General features: G+C 38.9%; 2 protein-coding genes across 4 annotated transcripts in view; one reads left to right on the forward strand and one right to left on the reverse strand.

Moving 5' to 3' along the window:
* Positions 1-12,274, reverse strand: part of kif18a (kinesin family member 18A) — a 29,243-nt gene extending 16,969 nt beyond the window's left edge. Inside the window, exons 1-9 of the mRNA XM_029461926.1 lie at positions 11,825-12,274; positions 10,501-10,831; positions 7,892-8,049; positions 7,602-7,706; positions 7,059-7,169; positions 6,596-6,790; positions 2,906-3,082; positions 2,716-2,790; positions 2,473-2,573 (exon numbers count right to left, since the gene is read on the reverse strand). Coding sequence (XP_029317786.1) covers positions 2,473-2,573; positions 2,716-2,790; positions 2,906-3,082; positions 6,596-6,790; positions 7,059-7,169; positions 7,602-7,706; positions 7,892-8,049; positions 10,501-10,813 — 1,235 coding nt within the window. The 5' untranslated portion in view covers positions 10,814-10,831; positions 11,825-12,274. The remainder of the gene's footprint in view (positions 1-2,472; positions 2,574-2,715; positions 2,791-2,905; positions 3,083-6,595; positions 6,791-7,058; positions 7,170-7,601; positions 7,707-7,891; positions 8,050-10,500; positions 10,832-11,824) is intronic.
* The window catches only part of mettl15 (methyltransferase 15, mitochondrial 12S rRNA N4-cytidine), a 48,992-nt gene continuing 37,020 nt past the window's right edge, over positions 11,988-23,959 (forward strand). Inside the window, exons 1-2 of one of the 3 annotated variants that reach the window (XM_029461941.1) lie at positions 11,988-12,089; positions 14,009-14,260. In XM_029461941.1, coding sequence (XP_029317801.1) covers positions 14,024-14,260 — 237 coding nt within the window. In that variant the 5' untranslated portion in view covers positions 11,988-12,089; positions 14,009-14,023. Of the gene's footprint in view, positions 12,090-12,364; positions 12,438-14,008; positions 14,261-23,959 lie in introns of those variants that run through there. The other 2 variants (XM_029461952.1, XM_029461960.1) reach the window with 2 other exon arrangements.

Below are 23,959 nucleotides of genomic sequence, written 5' to 3' on the forward strand. Positions count from 1 at the left end.
TTTTTAATAGCGTGAGAAGCGTGCAGCCTCTATTCAGAGCCTCTCACTGTGCGAGTTGTGAATTCTGATGCCAGTGAATGAAATGTGTGGGAGTGAGACTCATTCAGCTTTTCCGTGTCCCCCGCCCCCAACTCAAATACCCCGACAGATGCCACTGTATGCCTTAAAGATGACTAGATGGGATGTAGTTAATCTGATTTATGTAAAATAAATAAATGTGTATGTATCATTTGAATTAAAATAAAGACTCTGCACAGCTGTCCCTATCAAATTAAAACTCAACTAAGATAGTTAAGCTAATGTTGATTATAGCAGTTATATCAAACACTAGTATACTTTGACGACTGTATATTTGTGGCGGATAGAAAATTTAATTAAAGTTGCCTCTGTTTCCCCCCCAACAAAAAACTGTAAATGTCAATGTTTTTCAATCCGGATTCTTAGGTCTCAAAGCACATCTGGTTTAGAGAGTAAATCCAAGAAGTTAAATAGTCCCTGACTACATAGCTAGACTGAAAACCAGCAGTTCTCAGTCCTATGTAATGTTTTTGACTTAATCATCTGGTTATAATTAAAAGACACATATCATGTAAGCATAGACATGGCAGCAATTTAACATGACAACAAAAGGGAGATTTAAATTAAAAACTAGAATAATGCTTTCTTTACCATAGATTTGTCTGAAAGCTCAATTAATTACAGACACACTGTTAATTAATATTTTAGTATCAGGCTGCTCTGTGCAGGTCCACTGACTACAGTGCAGGTCAGGAGCGAATGTGGAAAAACGTCATGTAAAAATATGCTGCAGAGCTCAAACCCTTACTAAAAAGTTGCTCGAACAATATTGCAGTTTTAATACCAAAATAATAACAATAAAAGAAGAAAGATATAATTTCCAATGCTTTTATCAGCAAATTAGCTGAAGTGGCATTGGATCAATATTAATATGCATTTCTTTTTGATTATTATAAGGGACAAGTACAGAGAAACATGGGCAGTTGCAGAAGCAGTATCCGATGCACTGTAAATGTGTATACCTATACCAGTTCCTTGATGGGCATTGATAGTTCAAGTAATCATTCAAATTAAATGTTTAGATTTAAATGATTAAAATCAGTACATATAATAATCAAAAACCAAAACAACCATCCATGACAACCACACACATTTTAAAATCCTGAATCTGCTTTGAACTGACGGGTAGGGGAATCCAGAGGGCTGTGCCTTTAATGGAGAATGTTTGTAGTAAAGGAAGTCTAACAGTGTCTTCCTTTCCTTCTCTCCATCAATTCTGACACTTTGTTTCCAGTAGACTATGGGTAGGTCAGCTGTCGAAAACCCCATTAATGCATTGTGTTGCGAGTGTGTGCGCATGGCAGCACAAACAAATAAATAAACAGCAGTTGGCATTTTCAACTAATGATATCCACACTGACACTGTGAGTTACCGATCAAAGCACGAAGAATCGCTTTGAGTGAAGTTGCTTTGCTTCTATTTTAGCAACATTTTGCTGGTTCACTAGACTATTGGAAGTGCTGCTCCTGGTTGAAAACTACATTTGAACTTTTGTTTATGTAAAGGGTGAAGACAGGCTATCCAAACACTACCAAATCATTTCTAGCCACAACTGTTTTTTTTAGTTGCTCTCCAGAGTCATCGAGTTAGTTACATTATAGGTCACTATAATGTAGGAGCAGAGATCATTTACTTAGGGGACCTCGGGATTGCATCGCTGCTTTTTGCCAATGATGGTGTTCTGCCAGCTTCATCAAACTGTGAGCTTACCAGCACTGGATGGTCTGTAGCCAAGTGTTAAGCACCTCCAAGTCTGAAACCACTAGACACTGCTAGAAAACGATAGAACGTGTCCTTCGGGTTGGGAACAGGTTGTTGCCGCAAGTGACAGAAGTCAAATATCATTCATGGGTGAGGTAAAGGTTGAGCATGAGACTGACAAGTGTTACACCGGACTAGTACTTATAGAACTAATGAGTTCACATATACAAAAGGGCCAAAATAAGTTTTGAGGTGGTTGGGGTGTCTGATTAAGATACTCCATGGACAGCTCCCTGTGGAGGTATTTCAGACACGTCCAGCTGGGAGGAGACCCCGAGGCAGACCTGGAGCCCGCTAGAGGGATTATATATATCCCATTTGGCCTGTAATGCATTGGGATCACCCAGGAAGAGTTTGAGAAAATGTGCAGGGAGAGGAGCTTATACTTCTCTGCTCATCTGCTACAACAACAAACAGTCAAACAACTACATAAAACTACATAACTATTGAAAGAACACTGTGACCAACCTGGACCACCATGCCTAATTACACGTTACACTGTCTGATCGGCTAAATTATAAATGATAATGGATATAAAGCCACCAAAACCACTTGTAAAATTGTGCTGACTGATAAATCGTATTTCCATCGTCATCATCGCGATGTGAACACGTTGCAAAACCTTTGCTTACCTTTGGATCTCTGCTTGTTTCTGGGAAGTGATCATGTTCGAAGCTCCAGGCACCATCTTCATCTCTTCATATTCTTTTAGTTTCTTCTTTAACTGTAGAATCTTTAGAAATGCAACAGAACATTGAAATAGCAGTCAGAAATGAACCACCGATTATGGCAACTGTTTAAATGAGAAATAAAAATAATTTCTGGATGTATTTATGTTTTATTTCAGCATGGTAGTGTTGGGGGTTTCATATTACCTCTTGCTTTTGCTTCTCACATATCACTGCATACTGGCCAACGTGACTGTCCAAGCTCACAACATTACTTTTCAGCTGTTAAGGGAAGAGAAAAAATATAATAATTGAAAAGGAATCCATACGTCTATAGTCCAAGAATCACATCAGTTATACAACAATTATAAAACAATACGATAAATGTAAAACTCACCGAGGACTTAATGTTCTTGGCCCTGTCGGCATACTTCAGTGTGTTGTAGGTGTCTTCGAATGACTTGGACGAAGGGCTAACATTGGCAATCATAACCGCCCTGCAGTTGCCCCCCAGGGAGTCTTTAAGAAGCCGTGTCAGCTTGCTGTCCCTGTACGGTATGTGATTTGTCTTACTCTAAAACAAATGAGAAAAAAAATAACATAAGCCCAAGAAATAGGACCATTTCTGTAGTTTGGGTTTATGTAATGACAATCAGCTCAGAACATCTTCAAACCTCGTGTGGTTTCATTGAGTGTACTTAGAAGATACATCACATATACAGAATATAGGAATACAATACTTCTGTCAGACATGACACAAAACAAAATTAAAGAAAGAAAAGTGAGGTGTGCCTCGATGTGAGTGTGCCTTAATATGCATTCTCCATCTGGACAAGCTCCACAAGAGAAGCTTGGCCCTATTACACTATTTGATGGGGACCAATAAACCTAACGGAAAACTAAATTCAACTTCAGTCAAAACAAGGACGACCCATCCACGACACTGGTCTGGAGTCTCTCCGCAGCTGGTCTGTGAGCACCGCTCAGTCTGTAATAATGGCATTAGATAGACTACAGCTGCTTAGGTGAGTCACAATCTCATGGGCATAGGGATTGCAGAAAGTCACATTAAAGTTAAGTAACAAAGGAGTGTAAAACGATCTTTTTCGGGGTTAGCAGCTGTGACTGCACTTGGAAAAACCCGAAGCCTACATCTGGATTCAAATAACTTAGTTATAGTGCATGTCAGATCCAGGGAGTTTCAGGATAGCCGTGCCAATTTGGAAAATCTCCTCTTTTAAAAAGAAAATATGTTTTGACTCCATTAGATTGGTCAAGAATGGGGAATCGGTCACACATTCAATGGAAAATGAATGGAGGGACATGCGGTGATGTGAATGGGAGGTTTGAAGCAGCCACGAAAAAAACACTTCAAAAGGAACCCAGTGTCACAGTGATACAAGGGGTTATGTCTGGTTATGTGAACAATATGGCACTGTTCCTTCACCGTCTACTCGCCATGATCCCTTACACTGTTTTTGTATTATAGCAGACCACGCAGTACAAAGTTCAAGTCCAAATGTTTTGTTGCCGTTGTCAGTACGGCATCAACATAAAATAATCATTTGAACACAAGGTCATAAGTGTGTGTGTGTGTGTGTGTGTGTGTGGGGGGGGGGGTGGTATTTTGTTTCTTTACAATGCTGCAAGGAAGCTGATGTCTTATAATGTTGAAAACCACACATCAGTATTTCCAAAAGGTTTTCATTGTCCGCACCATTAAGCAAGATTGGCAATATCAAATGTATTCACTTTGGACACGTTTATTTTTTAGAAAGTGTTTTCTTTGTGGGTGGGAAACACTGGCCTTGTGAGGAATGGACGGCCAAAATGGAGAGAAAGGATGCTGTGTCAAATGTATCTGCATTGGTTTGGACATCACATAAGGCAAATAACTTACAACAAAAACCGCTGTGCAGAACAGCACGAAGATGACATACTGAAAAGCCCAAACAGAAGTAGCAGACATTCTTCTTCACTCAAACGAATGGCATTCCAGCCCAGACACAAGTGGGGACATTCTTTCCTGTAAACAATGGCCACAACATGAATTCCTTGCCTGCCAACATTAAACACTACAGCACCAATAACCATGGGGATCGGGTGGGGATATGTGGTGGGCGTTGTGGTTTGAGCAGATCAAACTATGAGTTCACGACTGCAACACTCAAGAATGGTGAGCAGGGTATAATACTAGCTGGACAGTTTTAACACAAGAATTAAGTAACATGTTGAAGAAGGATCGCATTTCAACATGGCCGTGGTACATTTGCACAGCACTAAATGCATGCGGCCTGCTTGCGCCTCGTCCCTTGAGACTGGTGTGTAAAATGAGAAGACTGCTTGACAGGTTAATGTATGCAACTGGAATGAAATAATACCCAAATACTCGGTTGACACTCCACTTCCCAGGCTCTCGGTTTCATATAGAGGCTGGTGCTTAACTTCATATACCTACAACCATAACAATTTTAAGAACATGACGCAAAATCACCATATGCACGGATGATTTGCTGACCAAATACAAGCATGAAAACTTTACTAAATACAAAACGTAGTTAGTTATAACTGCACATTCACTGTATGTGTGCACTCCCTGGACAAATCTAAATGTAATGCATTTTTTAAGCATTATATGACTGTGACATTCTTTGTCAGATTGTCTATAAACATGGTGTTAACATCTATAGTTCGTGATAGAGTGAATGCCTTTTATTGCCACATCCAAACTATTCAATATATAAGTAGATTACTAATTAATATTTCCAAACAGTCTGTATCTTGTGTTTTTCTCTTTGCAATTTCCTTTTGATGGTTGCCTAGTCATTAATTCGTTTAAAGTTTGTGTGTATTTTATAACTTTTATTGGTGTAAATCTTTAATTTTTGCTTGATTTTTTTTACCTCATTTGTAAAACACTGTCACTATTTAACAAGTTTCTAAATAAATCATTATTCTAACTTTTATCAGGCAGGGAATCCGTTGCATTTCATTTGTTACCAAGCTAACCAAACACTTTGTTTAGTCTCACAGTCTGACAGATGCTGCCATGTGCGGCTGTCTTCGCTAACCAGGAGGTGTCTTCTGTGCATTCAAAACTCTGAATGTTACAACTCCAAGCACACAATACAGTTTGAATGTTAACTCTTTAGCGAACAGATCACTAATCTTAACTTCTAGCTGTCACTGAGACAGACTGCAAACGAAAATTGTGAAACACTGAAATATTTTAAGGGAGACCACATTTTCCAGTTTATCTTTTTCCCTGATTTCTCCATTAATAGAAAAATGTGTCCACAATGTTGTTTCCAGTGCCCTAAAACAATTAAGGACTTCTAGGAAACGAGTGGGCAACCTGGTAATGGGACATAATGATCACGGAAAATATGAGCAGTGTTTGCAACATAGTAAAATGTTGACGTATATCCCTTGACTGTTATACGACCAGAGCATTCATTAGACCTAATGCCAAAATTACATGGATAGAAACACCACTCATAACATAATGAATGGATCTTACTCTAATTAATTTCATTCTAGACATTTTTTCTTATTTTATTTCCCTTATTTGGCATGATTTGGCTACTTAAATGCATGGAAAAACTACAATTACTGCCTCGTGGTTGTATGCTTGTTGCAGTTTACATCCATGCCTGTCCAGACCCTACACTGTATAAATAGTCTCTGTGACGCCACCGATAGGTTTCCGAAGAGCTGTTGTTAAGCTCAATGTTTCCGGCAGTTGCCATCTTGGCAGTGACGACAGCGCCTCACTGACACTAGCTAATCAAAAGATGAGCAAAGAGGTAGATAGTCGGTGGAGCTCAGGCGGGCCCTGGTGATGCAGAGCCGACAGCTAGTGGCTAACGACTAGTGACGGCACCCACCTGTCACTCAAAGCGGAAAGGGGAAATAAACAAAACTGTTTTTTGTACCAGGCTGTAAACATGTTTATTTCAGATGTAAATGTGGATTAACTTGCTTGTGTAGCTAGCCTCAAGAGCCCATTCAAGGAACTGACGTTTTTGGCACTTTTTCAGCAACACTGTATCTTATATACATTATACGTAGGGTAATATAAACTCACCTTTGGGTCCGCAAGGGCATTGATAACCTTTCCGAGGGCAAGGAGTGACCGATTGATGTTAGAACCTTCCCGGAAACACCCTTTGGTTTTGGTGACGCTGGCTCTCTCGGAGCCTGCCAGATCAATCAGGCTCATTTTAGCAACGCTGACATTGGGATTGAGGCTGGCGGTTTTGTCCTGCTGTCTCACATATATCTGAAGAAAAGAATACAGAACGGTCAATTCAAGACTATCAAGAAGTAAACAGTGATGATTTTGTTTTTTCCAGACCTCCATCTGGCAATTTTTTGAAAGAATAACCTGATAAAGCTGTGCTGAAATGTATTTAATAAACAATATCTCTGATTCCGAGTGAAGAGGACAGCGTCTTTTGTTCCAAATTGTTGACTAATGGTCTTCTCCTACGCACCTGTTGATCTACAGGTGTGCATAAATTCTGCTCTTTAACACGGGATAGAAATACCTGAAATACAGCATGGGACCGGGAAGAGTTGGCGTTCATGTCAGTAGGGTGCTGTGTCCTGTTGCGATTGCCGGAATCCAAAGCCTCAAGAATGTGCTTTGCAGATTGGGGCTGTATAGGAAGAAAAGATAATGTCATAAATGGGGTTTGACTCCTTTTTAAATAGTTTGTAACCAAGTTTTATAGAACAATATTTGGACAGCATTTTTAATAAAAAGGAATATCTTTATTTATTTGTAGATTTTATCATTTAAAAGTTTACGTTTAAGTTTAAAATGTTTTTTCCCACACGTCCTTCATATATTAAGAGAAAGGAGGCTGCTAGAATTTTTTTTCTTCCTGAATTTAATGTTAGTATACCAATTTTCATACCTGGGCTATTTCGTTCCTTCACAATTGATTTTATTATAATGTCTTAACACGGGGGGTTCATTTTGAAATATCAACCTTGACAGACGTGGAAAAGATGATGTTGTGAAAAAGAAACTGAGGCAAATCTAATGTTGTTATGGGGGAGTGTGTATAATACATGTTGCTACTAACCCGATGTAGTGTGAGGCCCTGAACCACCACTCCTTTAGAGCCGTCTTCTCTGACTGCAAGAGGGCCAACATTAGCCAACAAGTCTCTGATCTGTTCATTGTACACCTGTAAACAAACAACATATATAACTACAAACAGAATCTCAAGGTCAGTCAAAAACAAAAAGGTATGATTGGGTTAAGGCTCTGTAGGGGACAAGAGTCTGAGAATACATTTAACAGAAAGAAATAACACATAAAACACTAACACAGATAAAACAACAACAACTGAAAAACAATTCAAATAATCACCTCAAGATATGAGATGGCAACAGCAAACTCTTTCTCCTCCTTGGCCTCATCCATGCGTTTGAACAGCTCTGTCATTGTGAGGTACATCACCCCAGGGTCATCTTGCGAGCCTAACATAGTATGTGTCTTGCCTGCTCCAGTAGCACCGTAGGCAAACACTGCAATTGAAAGACAAATGTCTATGAAATAAAACATGAACAATGATTGTCACAACAACAATAGCAACAAAGTTACTTCGGATAGAGCATAACCACAAACTGTAATGGGAAAAATGGATTCATCAAACTAATTATATTTCAATATGAAGCACAGAAAAACTGCGCTTATTGTGAAAAGCCTGGTTTAGGTGAGCCTAACTGATAACAAAAAATAAAGATATTCTAATCAGCATATATTTGAAAGTGTGCCTACAGTATGCAATACACACAACACCACCTAAATGACAAGCTTTAAACACACCATTGAACCAAATACAATTTGAGAGTTCTTGGTGACGGGTATACTGACAGTAGTTATTTTTATTATATCAATGAGGCTAAATAACAGAAACACCTCATTGTATAATGCAATACAGTTCAACAGCACCACAAACTATATCCTACAAATTGGCAGTAAAGTTGAATCAACACCTTTTTAAAAACAGTTTCAACAAAAACGGAACACTACAAACTTCATGAAGGTAGGATTAATTGCAGGACCGTTTCACTGTATTAGTGGTAGCCAGGTGTAACTTATAAACTGTCATTATTCAATATTGTTCAGCAAGATCAAGATTTTCAACTGATCGAGGCATCTTTCAATGGATCAATGATGATTATCAAAAGCCTACAGTGTTTTGGGTTCTGTTTACAAGTAATACACGTAGTAAGCTGTCAAAATGTCCCATTTGTGCTGATTTAAAACACAGCGTTGTGAGCTAGTGACCAGCAAGTGAACCCTGGAGGCTGGAGAAGACAAAGTAAATTAACAGCAGCCAGCAGTTTCAATTAATGATACAACAGTATGAGTCAGCAAGCCATGTTGAGAAAGTGGTGCTGATATGGCTCAAAACTGCATTTGACGTCACTATTTGGTCATGCTGTGTTCGAAGAGAGTTGGGCAATAATCCAAAACGTTTACCGTCATAGCAGATTAGCGCACTTCTTTACAGAGCTTCTTATTTTTTTACCTTAACCTCGATTACTTTTGTCTTACATTGCAATACATTTAGAGTTCCCTTGCTTTCAAGTTTTGTGTTCCCTAACAATATTTGACATTACTGTGCAATAGGCTTTGCAAGTGAAACTGTAATATTTATTAGCCCGCCCCTGGTTCTGTTACCTTGCACGGCAACTGGGTTCTCGTGATACCGCGCGAGAATCACATGAAAATCCATTTTGTCAGGCTACAAGTAATGCAATTGTGTCTGGACAACCAGTGTCCGGACCAACCAGCATCCTAGTAGGTATGTGTGATGGGACGCAACACAAAGAGGCGACTGTTTGTTCAAAACAACAATAGCAGTTACTTATCTTAATGGAAAATATGTATTTGCTCCTCTCTTGGCTGGCTTTGGCAAGTTTGATTGATAGATGGTTCATCCAATCACCTGTCAAGCATTTTTTTTTAAAGTGACTACACTTTTCCAAACAGTTTTCACTGAGTGCTTCTGAGATGGTTCTGTGTAACAAACCATCTGCCGCATCAGGTTACTGGTTCTTACCACAGCACAAGGAGGCATCTGTATCAGTGCAACTAGATAGATAACTAGCGGAACTATGGAGTTAGTTAACCGACCTCTCTACACCATGGTACTCTAACAAACTGCTGCCGTATCTGACAGACTGTGGCCAGTATAAACTTTGAGAGACAGAGTGACGGGAAGAGAAGGTGGACTATTGCATGCAATGTTTCCATAAATTATCAATAACTCACTCGGAATGCTGCCTTCTCGAACCCCTGATATTTTCTAGTAAATGTACCTAACCTCGCCCAATTCGCGGGTCGACCCGTGTATCACAACTGCGCAACCACAACTGGAATCTAATTCTACAAATAGTATAATAATACTAATAGATTTAGTGTAGCTCAATCCTTATCTGCAAAAATACCAGGTTGAACAGAATGAACAGGCATGCAAAACCTGTGCAGCATTTGGAGCTCACCGCTATGAATATACAGTTCCTTATGACACTGTGGCAGGCCTACCCGGACTTTAGGTAATTATTGGGAAGCATAAGTCATGAAAACTGTGGAAGTTTTCCTTTTGTATCCAGCAGCAATAAAAAGTTGTAACATGACGTGTTAAGTTAATTGGCAGACATTGCACATCAATGTGACTATTGCACATGTGCACATAGCAATGGTGATGCTGAAACGACATATGGTGAACCCCAAATTTAAATGTTGATGTAGAATTTGAATGTCAACATTTTGAATAAAGCTTCAAACTATTTGGTACAGCCATAATCAGCGGTAATGCAACAATATTGTGAGGGAAAGCAAAAGTTATTAACAAACAAAACAAAAAAGCCTTGCAAGGGGGCTCTATACTTTATAAAATATTAAAGGAAACCATGATGCAGAGTCATTCAGCTGTTAAACATAGTTATATTGGTTTACTTTTTTACCTGTGCAGTTAAATCCATTCATCACACCGTCCAACACGCCTTTAGTGGTACTCTCAAAGATGTCAACTTGAGAAGAGTGCTCGCCGAAGACATGGTCAAAAACAAATTTATGGTCCTTGTTAGCCTTCTTGTTGATATTTCTGTTTCGTACTCTTTGGAACCCAAAACATGCGTCTTCTTCCTTGGGGTCAAATATGAGCATGTGGTTATCAACCACCTGGACCACATTTCGACAGTTTTCGCGGTTCTCACTCTCGCTGGTTGGCCTCACCCGCACAACCACCTTTACATGGCTGCACATGTCACCGGTCATTGTGTTCCCTTTGTGTTGCTGCAAAACAAAAACAAAGGGTTATATACATTTTCCAAATCACAAACACTGTTGTAATTTATTTGTATTATGCTAAATAAATCACACAAATTGAGAAAGAAACAGGGTTAAATAGACAGAAGACAGCAGGAGATGGCACTTGAGATGCTTTGTGTTAAGCCGAGGGTCTGAGGACAGTGAGGGCGTTGTATGTTGTTTGTACAAACGGTCAAACCCTTTGAGGCAAATTTGTGATTTGATTTAGGCTTATTCTTGATAGCAGATCATAATTTATGTTTGCTTACCAGAGTAGAATCAACATCTTGTTGTTAAATGATCACATAACCAGGCATGCAAAATGTTCTTTTAGTACAGGTTGTGTAGAGCATAATATTATGTCAGTACAGCGCAACATAACAAAACTATAGAAACAATGGATGTCCTGTACGAGGAAGATGCATATTAATACAACAATCCTGTAAAACATGTTTTTACATTTAGTTTTGTTGAAAACGTTTTAGAGATGTCTTGATACAAATTGAAGGTTGTAGTTTGCAGTGCTGTTTAAAACAGTTTTGAACACAACTCTACAAGCCCACATCAACATATAAATACTAGCACATCCTTCCAGTAAATCTATAAAATGACAATTCCTTACAATTAAAAAACCTGAATCCCGGTCAAATTGAATGACTACATGACTGGTTGTTTGGTTATTAACGGAATAACGACGTTATATGTAAACAATTCCTAACAGTTTATGACTGTTACAGTAACTACTCTCAATTCACAAAAAGGTCAGGGTTTCAATATTGTGATTTTACTGTTTGTTAAGTGCTATTTCACAGCATAAATATTTGAATCCAAGCACACGTTACAATACAAAACGATTAAAAGCTTGCCAACGATAATTTGGAGTTGGCTAAAACCTGCTAGCTAACTTAGCTCGATCACGCGCAACTTCCAACGTTAACTGGCGTTGTTTTCTTTATGTCGCGTGCGATTATGTCTTACCTTTAGTCAGTAACGGTTATCTTTCATTGCATGTGACCACTGTAACGTTTTCTGATGAGACACAAGTTGGTTGTATTGAAAAAATGAATTCGCTAAGGAAGCTTATGCATAGCTACATAGCCGGTCATAGCTAGCCCAAGCGCCAATATTTTCAAAAACAAACACTCTTCCTCCGTCACAGCAGATTGGGTGTGAATCGCTGGTCATTGGGTGACGCGCCGGAAATGCTGCTGCTGAAGGTGGAGCTACTCTTTGGTCTACTACGGTAAGCTACTGTTAACTTCCAGAGGTGTAAACACGTTTATCCGTCACTGCTCACCCTAGTTCAACATTTTTTAATGTAACTCAATGTCCTGCAGTGTCCCTATTCGTCAATTCGTCTGGCAGGTTGTGTTGCTAAATGCGTACATGCATCCAACATGGTGGTAACAATATTGCTCTATCGTCAGATGTAAAAAAGCCCAGCTAATTCTGATCTAATAACCTTACAGCTTCGACACACACGTGATGAACATGAACGCATAGTGTATAAACGTTGCACGACACTTCGTACCTCATCTTCGAGATAGATAGCTAACGTTACGCCAATGACTTCTTTAACCCTTTTGTTAAGGTCAGTGTGTGCATGTCCACTGAGCACATTTTCTCCATGTTAGCTCTGTTTCTTTTTCTAGCCAGATGGGTAACTAACCTGCTTCACACCAAAACTGCTTCTGTGTGGTTAAAGGAAATCACATTGTTAGCAGCTAACAACTACCAAGTGCTGCAAAGTTGGGCCCTTTAAAACATATCCCAAGAATCATTCCCTGCCTTTTTACTCAATTTAACTTTCCTTACTGTTTTACACACTGTTAACACCTCTGTCTCTGTGTGTGTGTGTGTATGTATATATATATATATATATATATATATATATATATATATATATATATATATATATATATATATATATATATATATATATACACAATATATACTATATATATATATATATATATATACAATATATGTTTACATTCAAATTTATATAAATGCATTTTATATGCTATTTATGTTTACATTTTAGCCCTATATTTTAACTTGGATGTTTTATATCTTTGATTTTCATTTTGTGTTTACTAGTGCATATGATAATAAATAAATAACTTAAACTTGAACAGAGGTGCTATTAAGTTGTAACGATGACACAGATACAAATTTATAAGTGATAATAAATGTGCAGTATGCTCAAAATAGTCTATCATTCATTCTCTTATCTGTTCTTCTGGTAAAGGATAGGTTATCTGAAACTGAAAGATGTAATATACATGTATATATTTACGTCTAGCTGCACACAACGGTAATGTAATAATAATGTGTATGAAAAGTTAATTTAGATTCCTGTAAGGTACAGCAGGTATAGCTCACAATCTGACAGCAATCATGCATTGTCACTCAATATTTTATTGCCATCTCTTCAAATACTGTGATTGCTGCCATTGAGCATTTGCTTTGAGTTCACCAATGCTATGCGCAAACTTGTTAAATTCCTTCAATCTCTGCAGATATTTCTATTTCATTAGAATCATGCGTCACTAACTGAGCTCTAATTTTCGATGCGTCTTGTTGCCAGGAAACACCTGAATACCTTTTTAACCATGTGGCTCACTGCGGGCAGTATTGTTCATGTATAATGCCAAAATGTTGAACTAATTAGCCAAACATGTACTGACTCTTATTGTGTGTACGTTGGTGATACAGTGTATAAGCCACTGAAAAGTTTAACCTTAAGAGTGATCTCGACCGGCTTGAAATGTTATAACTGTGATGCCCTCTTGTTTTGGTTGGACACCCCAGGTTGGAGACCAGCTGCCTAAGTCAGTTAAAAATTCCCTACCTGTCAGGAAATAGCAAAGCTACTTTGTAAGCCTGCAGAACAATATATATGTCAATGTTCACGTATGATGGAGGCCTAACATTTTGATAACCTTTCTAAATTACAGCATAGCAACTACAAAAACTTAGTCTGTTATTTTTAAAGTCAATACCTACATCACCATCGTACTTTCCCTTTCAAATGCTCACCCATATTCAACAGTTTTACAACCCTGTTCCTCTTAATTGGCTTAACCGCTATGGTTGCACTGGACAACACTATGTTTCTGCTTACATCATCTCATAACTTTGCTCTTGTTTTCTCCATAGATCATTATAAGGATCATGGTTTTCCACATGTCTTTGCGCTCCAACCCAATGTTACGGAAAACACATCTGGCTGTGTGGAGAACATGGAGGTCATGCAAGTTAAGCCTGCACTCTTCTACAGTTTGTGCATCTTCTGGTCCTGGTCCCGTAGACAGATCTGAAGAACTGTCTCCTGTTTCAGCTGAAAAGCCTCCTCACACGCCTGTCATGCTTAAAGAGGTCCTTCATTACTTGGATATCCAGCCAGGTCAGGTACGTTTGCATTTTTGTTGTTTGAGCAAGCCTTTTGAAAGAAAGCTAATGTCTGTTTTGTTATAATGAACAAGTAAAATATTCATTCAGACTAAATGAGTTCTGTGTAAAAGTATTCAAACAAAAGCAATGTTGTCATTTTACTTATTTTCTTATCACCATTATTGCCAATAGAATGTATTCGCCCACTGATTTATTTCCACAATAAAAAGCTCCTAGAAAGTGTTCAGACTGTAGGAAAATCTGATGCGTGTCTACATTGAATCTCAAGGACGGACTGCCCTGACTGATATTAGCAAGTGATTAGGTCGTATTTGTATTTTCAGGCATTGTTATCTGGTCTGCCTTGGTTGCTGTGGCAATGGCATAGGCATGCAAACTCATACTGAGAGGTGTTTCTTGTATTATGTCCCTCGTATGTGTCAGAACATTTGAAACACCTATCAATGTCATACACCACCACTAACTACAGTCTCAAAAATGACCGATGAGTTGATTCAACACTTCCCTAAAAGAATCAATGACAAGGTACATTATAATATTTCTAAAGATAAAAACAAATGCAATCAGTTGTATTAGTTTAGTAACAAATGCATTATTTGGTTTTGAATTGGATAAAAAATGAAGTAACACCAGTGTTAAGAGATAGTTTTCCAAACGTGTGCGTCATAACACCTCAGTAACATCTCATTGCAATCTGAAAATAACTATTATAAATGACCTATTTACTGATAATGCTTCTCTTTACCGACATGTTTGTTGCTAAGGTAAACATTCTGTTCACATTCTATATCACAACTTGTTATAAAGGCAAACATGAATTGGTCAGGGTGCCAGCAGCTTGGCTTTCACTTAATGTATGTACTAGGACAGATGGGCATGAGTCAAAAGCCTTCTGGTGTGACAGGCAGCATAGGAGAAGTGATTCCTCCCTATATAATGCATGGTCAAGACAGGTGGGGGCCATGGGTCACAATTTAGTCAGGAATTGCGCCACTGTAAGGCTGTTGGCAGGACACAGGGTGCTGCGTCGCTCCTGCCTGAACTTTAGCACCTCTTAACTCCTCCGCTGCCCGCCCATTTGCCAACTGTCCCAAGACAGCTTGCCAATCAGATGCTATTAAAAACAGTTTGATAGATTTTGTTTTTTTGTACAGTACATGCTGTAGACCTTACTTAGTGTGATGCTCCGTGGAAATGATGCATGGTTACATTCAGAAGTCGTGTTTTAAATGTTGCGTCACTGCAGATATCTGTTCATTTATTTATTTAAATGATGACACATGTAATATGCTGTTTCACTGATTTTAACTCTGTAGAGACGGCTGCATGCTTTGTCAGTCTCAGTCAAGCTATCAAAAATCTGAATTCTGACTCCCTGACAGAGCTGTTATTAAGCAGTCAAATGTGTGGTGGTTAGTTGATGGTGTCATTAACAGATCAGTTGCTGTAAGGAGGAAAACCTGATATCCGACAAATGCCAATATAAACAGTGGAGATTTATAATTTGAATGGCTATTGTAAAATAATGCAACTGTCATTGCTCTTGTCAGGTTAGGCAGCATATGTATGTATGCAATACTACAGTTAAACCAAAGTGTGTAAATGGAGCCTTTCAGTACCCTACTGCCTCCCACACAGGACGTCTGACTGTAAATGTGTATACAGGTAGCTCATTTGCAAATAATCATTGTGCTTATTGGATCTGGAATGATAGTTTGTCATATATCTTCACTGAAAACATACATTCACAAAGAAGCACACAGCTCACCACTGACTGACTTAAAGGTCCCATGCAATGGCTTTAAAAAAGTTTTCTTCTATGCTTCTGTATGAAGCAGTCAACTGGAACAGGACTTAACATTCTAGCATGGCTCAAGGGATGATAATGTCAGTAACTTGGTCCATCACTTTAGTCCAGACTAAAATATCTCAACAACGTTTTGATGGATTCTCAAGAAACTTTGTACAGACATTCATGTTCCCCTCGGGAATAATCCTGATGACTTTGGTGATCCCTCAACTTTCCATTTATCTTATCGTGTGAAATATCTCATGAATATTTGATAAAAGACACCTCCCCGGCATTGAGGAGTTATTGGTATGTTCGGTCTTTGGTGTTTTGCCGGTAACACATGTTGACTTCCTGTTTTTTCCTGGCGTTTGGGAGAATACTACAACGAGTAACACGTTGAACATAAACGCTTTTGTGCGTGCGTGTAGCTTGTGCGTACTATCTGTGGAGGGCCAACCGACGGTGCTTCACACAAGTATAAACAAGGTTTAAGTTCAGACTCACAGTTGTCACTGACGTCCTGACGACGTTGAATCAGAAATGGAGGGAAACAATATTGTAGCCGTCCGTGGGCACCTGTCATCAATAAAACAAACTTCTTAAACACCGCTGAGTTAAAAACGTTTTTAAGTTGCGCAGTATGTAGATATCTGTGTGTGTAAATAATAACGTCACTGCTGTATTTGTGCCTAATTTAGACTACGTTATTCTGAGTGATGATGGAGCAGCTATGTTAGCGTAGCCCTGAGCGATCAGGAAACAAGCGTTTTAAAAGTTGTTTGTTCTTCTTGTGGACGGAACAGACAAAGCATGAATTCAAACTTTTTACAAATCAGAAACATGCAATTAAATCACAGCAGAATCTGTTTATTTTGCGTCCATATTACTGTAGTAAACGCTAATAAACACAAATGAACAAGGCGAAAATTCCCAAACCCCAACGGCACATGCAGGGGCAAACACTTGATGCGTGTATTTAGGAAATTTCCCTTTTGATTCATGACACTGGTTATTCGGACGACAGATTTATACAATGTTTTCTAAGCTTTTTGAGGCTACAGCTGTTGCCGTCTTTTGGTGTTTACAGTTACCATGGTTACAGGTGTGGTTGTCATCTATAGCGAGTTTAGTTGTAAAAGCACTGTTTACTTGTTCACACACACGGCGGCCATGTCACTCTTCTGCAGTAATACAACAGACCCACTCTCCTCAATAAATCCAGCTATCATTTCCGAACTCTGGCAGAAGCGCTCTCTCGCTGTCATTCTTACTCACCTAGCATTCCCACAGCTACCGTCGCTCTCCACTGCAGAGCAGAAAATCATTCAGAAGCTGGACAGTTACTTGTTAACTTAAATACAGTTCATTTTCTGGGTTTAGCTCGAGAGGAAAGGCCAAGACGTTGCAACCTTGCAAAGATTTTATTGCGAAATTATTAGCAGCAGGAAGCCCTCACCTTTGGTTTTACCTCAAAATAAAGTGGTAGCTGATCCGGGTAGGCCGTTGTCTTGTTTACAACCTCTATAATCTTTTCTTCCCCTGTGGGACCTATCTTTAGCAATGTTGCCACATTCAGAGATCTTAAGTTACTTTGGTGAGTAGTGGTAAAATTAATACAAAAAATAAATCCCACATGGTGAAAAAATATCATTTTCTTTTAATATTGTCCCAGTATTTTTCAGAATTTATTATTTAAATTGTGCACCAGATAGAGATGTTTACAGTCGAGTCATGGGGGTGACTACTCAGTTTTATCAGTGGAGGTCAGTGACGGTGAGAAATGGAGGGACTCAACGGCACAGTCCGCCAAGACAATGATCTGAAAGGTGCACAGAGCATCACACTGTGGTGTTGATTCTCCGTGAAGTTGGTAAAACTTGCTATCCCTTTTTAAACTTTCATTTGAAAGAGTCTAAATAGAGTTTTCAAACTTTAGCTACTGCTGTGAAGTATCAATAATGAATCAACATTTATTTCAGGTTTTGGTTTTCTTTGTTGTAATGCTTTTATGAAACCTCCTCTTCAACCTGTTAATACTCATCGTTAAGTAAAAGAATTGTGCTGAAAAGGACGAAGCATGAGGAGTCCTCCACTGGCGCAGGCTGCTTGCGGAGGGGACCTCCTCTAGAATAGATTAATGAGCCATCAGCTCAGAGTCCAGGGGAAAAACCCTGCTGCTGCTGTAGAAGGAGAAACGAGCTGCCTACTCTTACATTTCAGTCTCAACACACTCCCCCTTGTGGAATTAATGAGGCCATAAGTGTTAAATCTCCTTTCTTTTGGATCTATATCAGTCTTTCAACAATCAATAATTTTTTTAAAGAGGATCAAACAAATAACAACTGTTGGTTGGACAGGTACAAATGAGGACGATGTGTCAGGAGATGCAGTATTCCTAACATGTTTAGGCTTGAAGATATGTTGGTAATAATGTTGAATGAATGGCATAGCTTAATAGTTTATAATTCAAGTTTTCAAGGCTTTCATATAATTATATTGCTGAAATGCATTCATCCTGTTGACAGTCAGTTAGTAGTTGGTTAAATGTTGATTTTAGGAATAGTATAACATGATTAGTTTATGTCATTTAATTTGGGTCAACTATGTATCTTATCTCTGTACCAAACAAATCCAAAGGCAACAACAGAACCACCAACGCACTGGAATTTAGAAGTCTGGGGTCATCATGAAACTAACGGAAGTATTAATGCCAGCTTATGTAGAAAGCAGGTGGTCGCCGATGTGGAGCTTGCACACCATAAATAGCATAAAGAGGAGACTTGTGATGACAATGGGAATCTAGCACAAAAATACAGCAAAACAGACAAACCACAAATCACAGGTGTTGTAGCTTGTTAGGGCCCTGAACCACAGCAGACTGAGTTGAGTGCTGCATTTTTCACTTCCCCTGTTATTTGGGTTATTTGGGTTATTTGGCCGGCTGTAATTCGGACACATGAAGAGGCACTCTGTTCTATGGATAGATGACCACCCAACACTCCACCAGCTGCTTCTTCTCAATGTTGTTTCTTTTCTTTGTGCATTTTTAAATGCAAGATGGATCTCAAATGGACGTAGTGTACAGTTGTGTGACATGGAAAGTAGTTACCATCTGTTTTATCTGTCATTTCCACATTTTTATGTGTTTTCTAGTGCAATTAATAGCTTATTGAGGTTGTCAGGAGGGAAATGCATCAATTTATGATGCAAGTTAATCCAGCATATCTTCAAATGTGTCCCCTATCAGAGTGCTAATGTCAGCAGAGGATAATCTTTTACTGGGTACTGAGTGTACCAGCTTGTAAAGAGGGGCATAGATAGGGTTAATGTGATCTTGTCTCCTCAAATTAGTTTGAAGTCTTGCAGCTGAATTTTAAACCAGCTTAGGTGAGAAATGACTCTTTAAGTCTACAGTACAGTGAGCACCATGTACTTTTGTGCAAGACTATTTAGAAACTTAATATGCAATCTATAAAACCTCTATTGTGAAACTGACAGGCAGCAATTAAAGACAATTGAGATTTGTGGTGTATGTACTCTCTTTCTGTTTGTCAGGGCCACAGCATTAGCAATGTAAACCGTTTCGGACAAAAAGGTCATTTTCTTTATGAGCAACATTTGTATTTTAACTTTTATTCCCAGCATCAGCCAGGTGAAGCGCTGCTGTGAAAACAAGCAAAGGGGTAATAGGATCTTGTCTCTTCAAATTAGTTAAAAGCCTTGCAGTTGCTGCTGAGGCCATGCCGCTGAAGTCAAGAAATGGCTTTAGAAGTAAATATAAAATACAGGGAGTTAGACCAGTTCAGTAAACCTTAAGATGTTGTCTTTACATCTTTTATTTTTGTAAAGAACTGTGTAAAACTGTTAAGACAGGCGCTTTATAAATATATATTTTTTTATTATAAAACTATGAAGTTTTATTTATTTCTATAAATCATTTGTACACAGTTTGTCAGTCAATGTCTCCTAAGACCCAAATCCCAGGTTATAGTTTTTTTGCTTTTGTCAACGAACCTATGCTTTTTATGAATGTCCCAACACTTTATTGTGATCTTTTATTTTCAAGTTCAACTGTAATCCGTGATATTTGTAGGCACTAAAATGTGATTTTTAACTCTAGAAAGTCACAAGAAAGGCATATTGTATTTACATTAATCAGACCACACAAGTTGTTTTGTCGTCATCCTTTTAAAAAGGTGTAACCGCCCAGACAAACTCACCTCATCAGAATAAACGTCTTAACAAAAATCTCTATTATCTGGAACAAGCAACTTATTATTTTCTTTGTACTAAATGTGTCACCATAACCTCTTCTGGGTCTTTCATGTTTCTTTCTTTCTTTCTTTTTTTTCTTTCTTTACACTCCTTTTTTGGGAGCACTGTGTAGTGAAAGAGGAGGCTGGTAAATAATTTATCCTTGTAATTAAACACTCCAGCCAGGGATGCTGGGGCTGATTGACGGCCAGATATTAGGCCCTTGTCTCGTAAGGTTGCAAGTTTAGTCTGAGGTTATCAGTGGCCAGAAGAGTCTTTCTCCCTCCCTGCCTCATTACTTTCATGAGTAGAACATTTCATAGTGGAGCGGTGGGTGGGGGTTGTGGTGTGAAGACAGTCTGGGACTTCATTAGCCAAATGGGGTGCCTCAGTCTACAGAGCGCCAAATTGTTCAGCCTTGCTGAGCAGACAACCCCTTTGTGGGTGCTTCCCTACACTGTCCTGTAGAGTTGTTTTAGCCCTTTCATCTGACACATTCTTCAGCTTCTGGTTCACTTGAACAACAACTTAAACAACTAAAGCAAACCTTACTGTGCCTACCTGAGCAGATGATGTCTATCATAGTTGAGCTCAAGTAAAGCTCCCTCCCACCTTCCAAACTACATTTGCTCACATTTCAAGTTTTCTGTATCTCACAGCATACAGTACAGTATATTGTCTAACAAAGCTTAAATGCTCCCCTAAAAGTACATACTTTCCCAAATGTTGCAATGTCCTTGATTGAATTTTCCATTACAACATTGACTACAACATTGTGTGCGTGTGCATGTGCGTGTGCGTGTGTGTGTGTGTGTGTGTGTGTGTGAAATCTCTTATCAACTGATGCATGATGCACGTAACATCAAATAACAGTGCATGGCACAGGGGTAAACTAGAGAAGAGTGCTGCTACAACATCAATTACTGAGAGTTATATTTGCATGTAGCTTTAATAACAATTATTGAAATTGTAAAACACTTTACTCGCATGCATCCAATACTGCTAAACTTAGTAAAAATAAACTGGAACCCGTTCTCGACGCTGAATTGATACTATTACAGCTGGTTTTATTGCAATATTTACATTTTTTCCTGGTGTGTGAGTGTGGGTATGCTAATCAGATACATGCCCTGTGGACAGCTGGATTTAGATGACTCATTCCTGCAACACATCTTCAATTGGTGTTTGTGTGAGGTCCAACTGCATTATCTCAGTGGTCTTTCTTTTAAATATGTTCAGGATAATTATATAACAAAACATTCATAATTTAGTCTCGTTACTGTTACGGTTTAGTTATATATATATGGATTGTGATTTTAATTCCTATTTTTCTGATTTGATTCTGGTTTTTCACAAATGATTTCACTTGTAGTCATACTATTAGACTGAAACATGAAAATGGGCTGATATCACAAATGTGTACACCTTTTTAGGTGTTCTTTTTTTTTGTAAAACAGCAAAAAAAAAGAATGCTGCAGTAAATTGTTTGTCATGTTCGACATGCTTCCTCTCTTGCATGAAATTGCATTTTAACATGCGTTCTCATTTTACAGTATCACTAAAGTCTTCTGCAAAGCCCAGCCACACTTACAAGCGCTACAACCAGTTTGCCATATTATAAACATGAGAGATGTGTGATGATGCACGTGTAATCGTGATGTAGATTTAAAGTGTACTGATCTGTAAACACCAGCCGACACACACTTGCTTTTTGTGCAATGTCATCATAGGTGCGGCCCATTTCACAAAAGTGATTTGTGAGTACTGCTCACACACAGATCGCAAATGGTGGCAGCGCTGCATTTCAGAAATGATTGTTGCTCTGAAATTGCAGACACATTTGCGAGTCCTGCAGGGCTCTCACCTGCTCATGTGCTGCAAGTATGGCATTTTCTTTTCACGATTGAAAGAGGTCAAAATTAGCGGGAGGAAATGATCTCATGTTGTAAATTGCAGCTTGCACATGTGGTGAAATGGGGCCCTGGCTCAACTTTTGACACAACGCAATGTCATCCGGGAAGGTGCTCCTTCAAACGCATGCAAGTTACATGCAAACGGGGTAATTTTACTCTTTCCCTCGTCGAGGTGGAGGCGAAAATGTCGTCGACTCTCCAGTTGTAAAAAGTATTATGTACCTTGGTCATGTTGTCAATTTGAAGTGAAGGTAATTTATAACAGGTGTGATTTCTCTTACTGTTCTTTCTCAGCATGTGTTCCTGCATCTTAATGATCTTTATTAAACTGCTGTTCCACCTTTTTTGATAAAAGTCAGTTGCAGTGACCTTATCTGTGTAACCAACATTATCTATATTCCCAGCAGCATCCAGATGAAGTGCTGTTGTGCTCAGCTGGAGTGCTCCCACTCCTTGCCTTCTCTGTTTCCTTACTAATTTGGCAGGGAAGAGCATGTCCGCTCGACACTACATGACACTACTGACCTAAACCAGTAGCAGAAATTTCCTCGCTTCCTTCTCACTGTTCCTACACCATGTCCACCTCCACAATTTAACCAGTGTTCCTATTTGGGTACGCTGATTTTATATAAGCTATATTTCAGACACCTTGCTTGAAATTAATCTCTTCTCAAGCATTTGAGGGAAATCTTTTCTGAGTACCATTTCATCAATTCTAAAATAAAGTCCCATGAGGCTTGCCTCGTCTTCTTATGTACCCTCCAGTCAACCTCTAGTCAACCTAAGCATCCTGAGACTGACCACTACACCCCAAAGGCTAAAAAGACTGATGTCAGGGATTGACAGCTTGGGGCCGCCTGATGGTCATTTGTCCGAGTGAAAGCTTCAAGTCCGACCTTTTTAGTAATTTCCTTCCTTACAAAGTACAGCTCTGTGCCAGCTCAGGGATGGACAATATGACCGTATGGACTGGAACTATTAAAATTGTGTCAACCGCTAAACATTAATACCTCAATAGCCTGGTTGTAGGTTTTTACAACCAGGTTGTAGGTCCCCATCTCTGATTTGTAGGAAGTTTAGTATGAGTGAATGGGAATGTCATTGACACAGAGGCAATCTGTAAAAACAATACATAACAATAAGACACCCTGGCATGCTTACAGTATGTCTCGTCTCTTATTTTTAGCTTTAACAACACTGAAATGGGATGCACTCTATGGCCTTCACAGTACCTCTGCTGTACTATGAAGCTTCCCTCAGAGCCCACCCCCGCCCCCAAGCCACCTCCACTGCCCCCACCCCATTCCCTAGTTCTTTTCATTTCATATTGTATTGTCAACCCAGTCTTCAAACTACTGGAAGCATCTTCTTAAATGCCTCTAGAAGTCTTTTCCCTATTACCATGCCTTCAACCACGAAGCCTTCATTTAGCTCGACTCCTCTTTGCACTCCCTAATGGACTTGGCCCTGTTCTTCTTTTGTCTTCCTTTAGTACCATGAAATTCACCTTCAGGAGAGGAAGCCATCCTTCCTGATGCTTCTTTACATTTTGTGAATATAGTTAGATGATTCCACCATCTCTTTTCAGTTTCACTTTAGCTTTCTCTCAGGCTTTATATAGTTTGCATTGTTTCCTTGGAACACTGTATTGACAGTAGTGTCACACTGAAGAGAATTTTTTCAGAGCAGTGAAGAAGAGCAATGAAGCATGTAATCATTTTGAATAGATCCACTGCA

This window comes from Cottoperca gobio, chromosome 3 (assembly GCF_900634415.1).
Source record: "Cottoperca gobio chromosome 3, fCotGob3.1, whole genome shotgun sequence".
Lineage (NCBI taxonomy): Eukaryota > Metazoa > Chordata > Actinopteri > Perciformes > Bovichtidae > Cottoperca > Cottoperca gobio.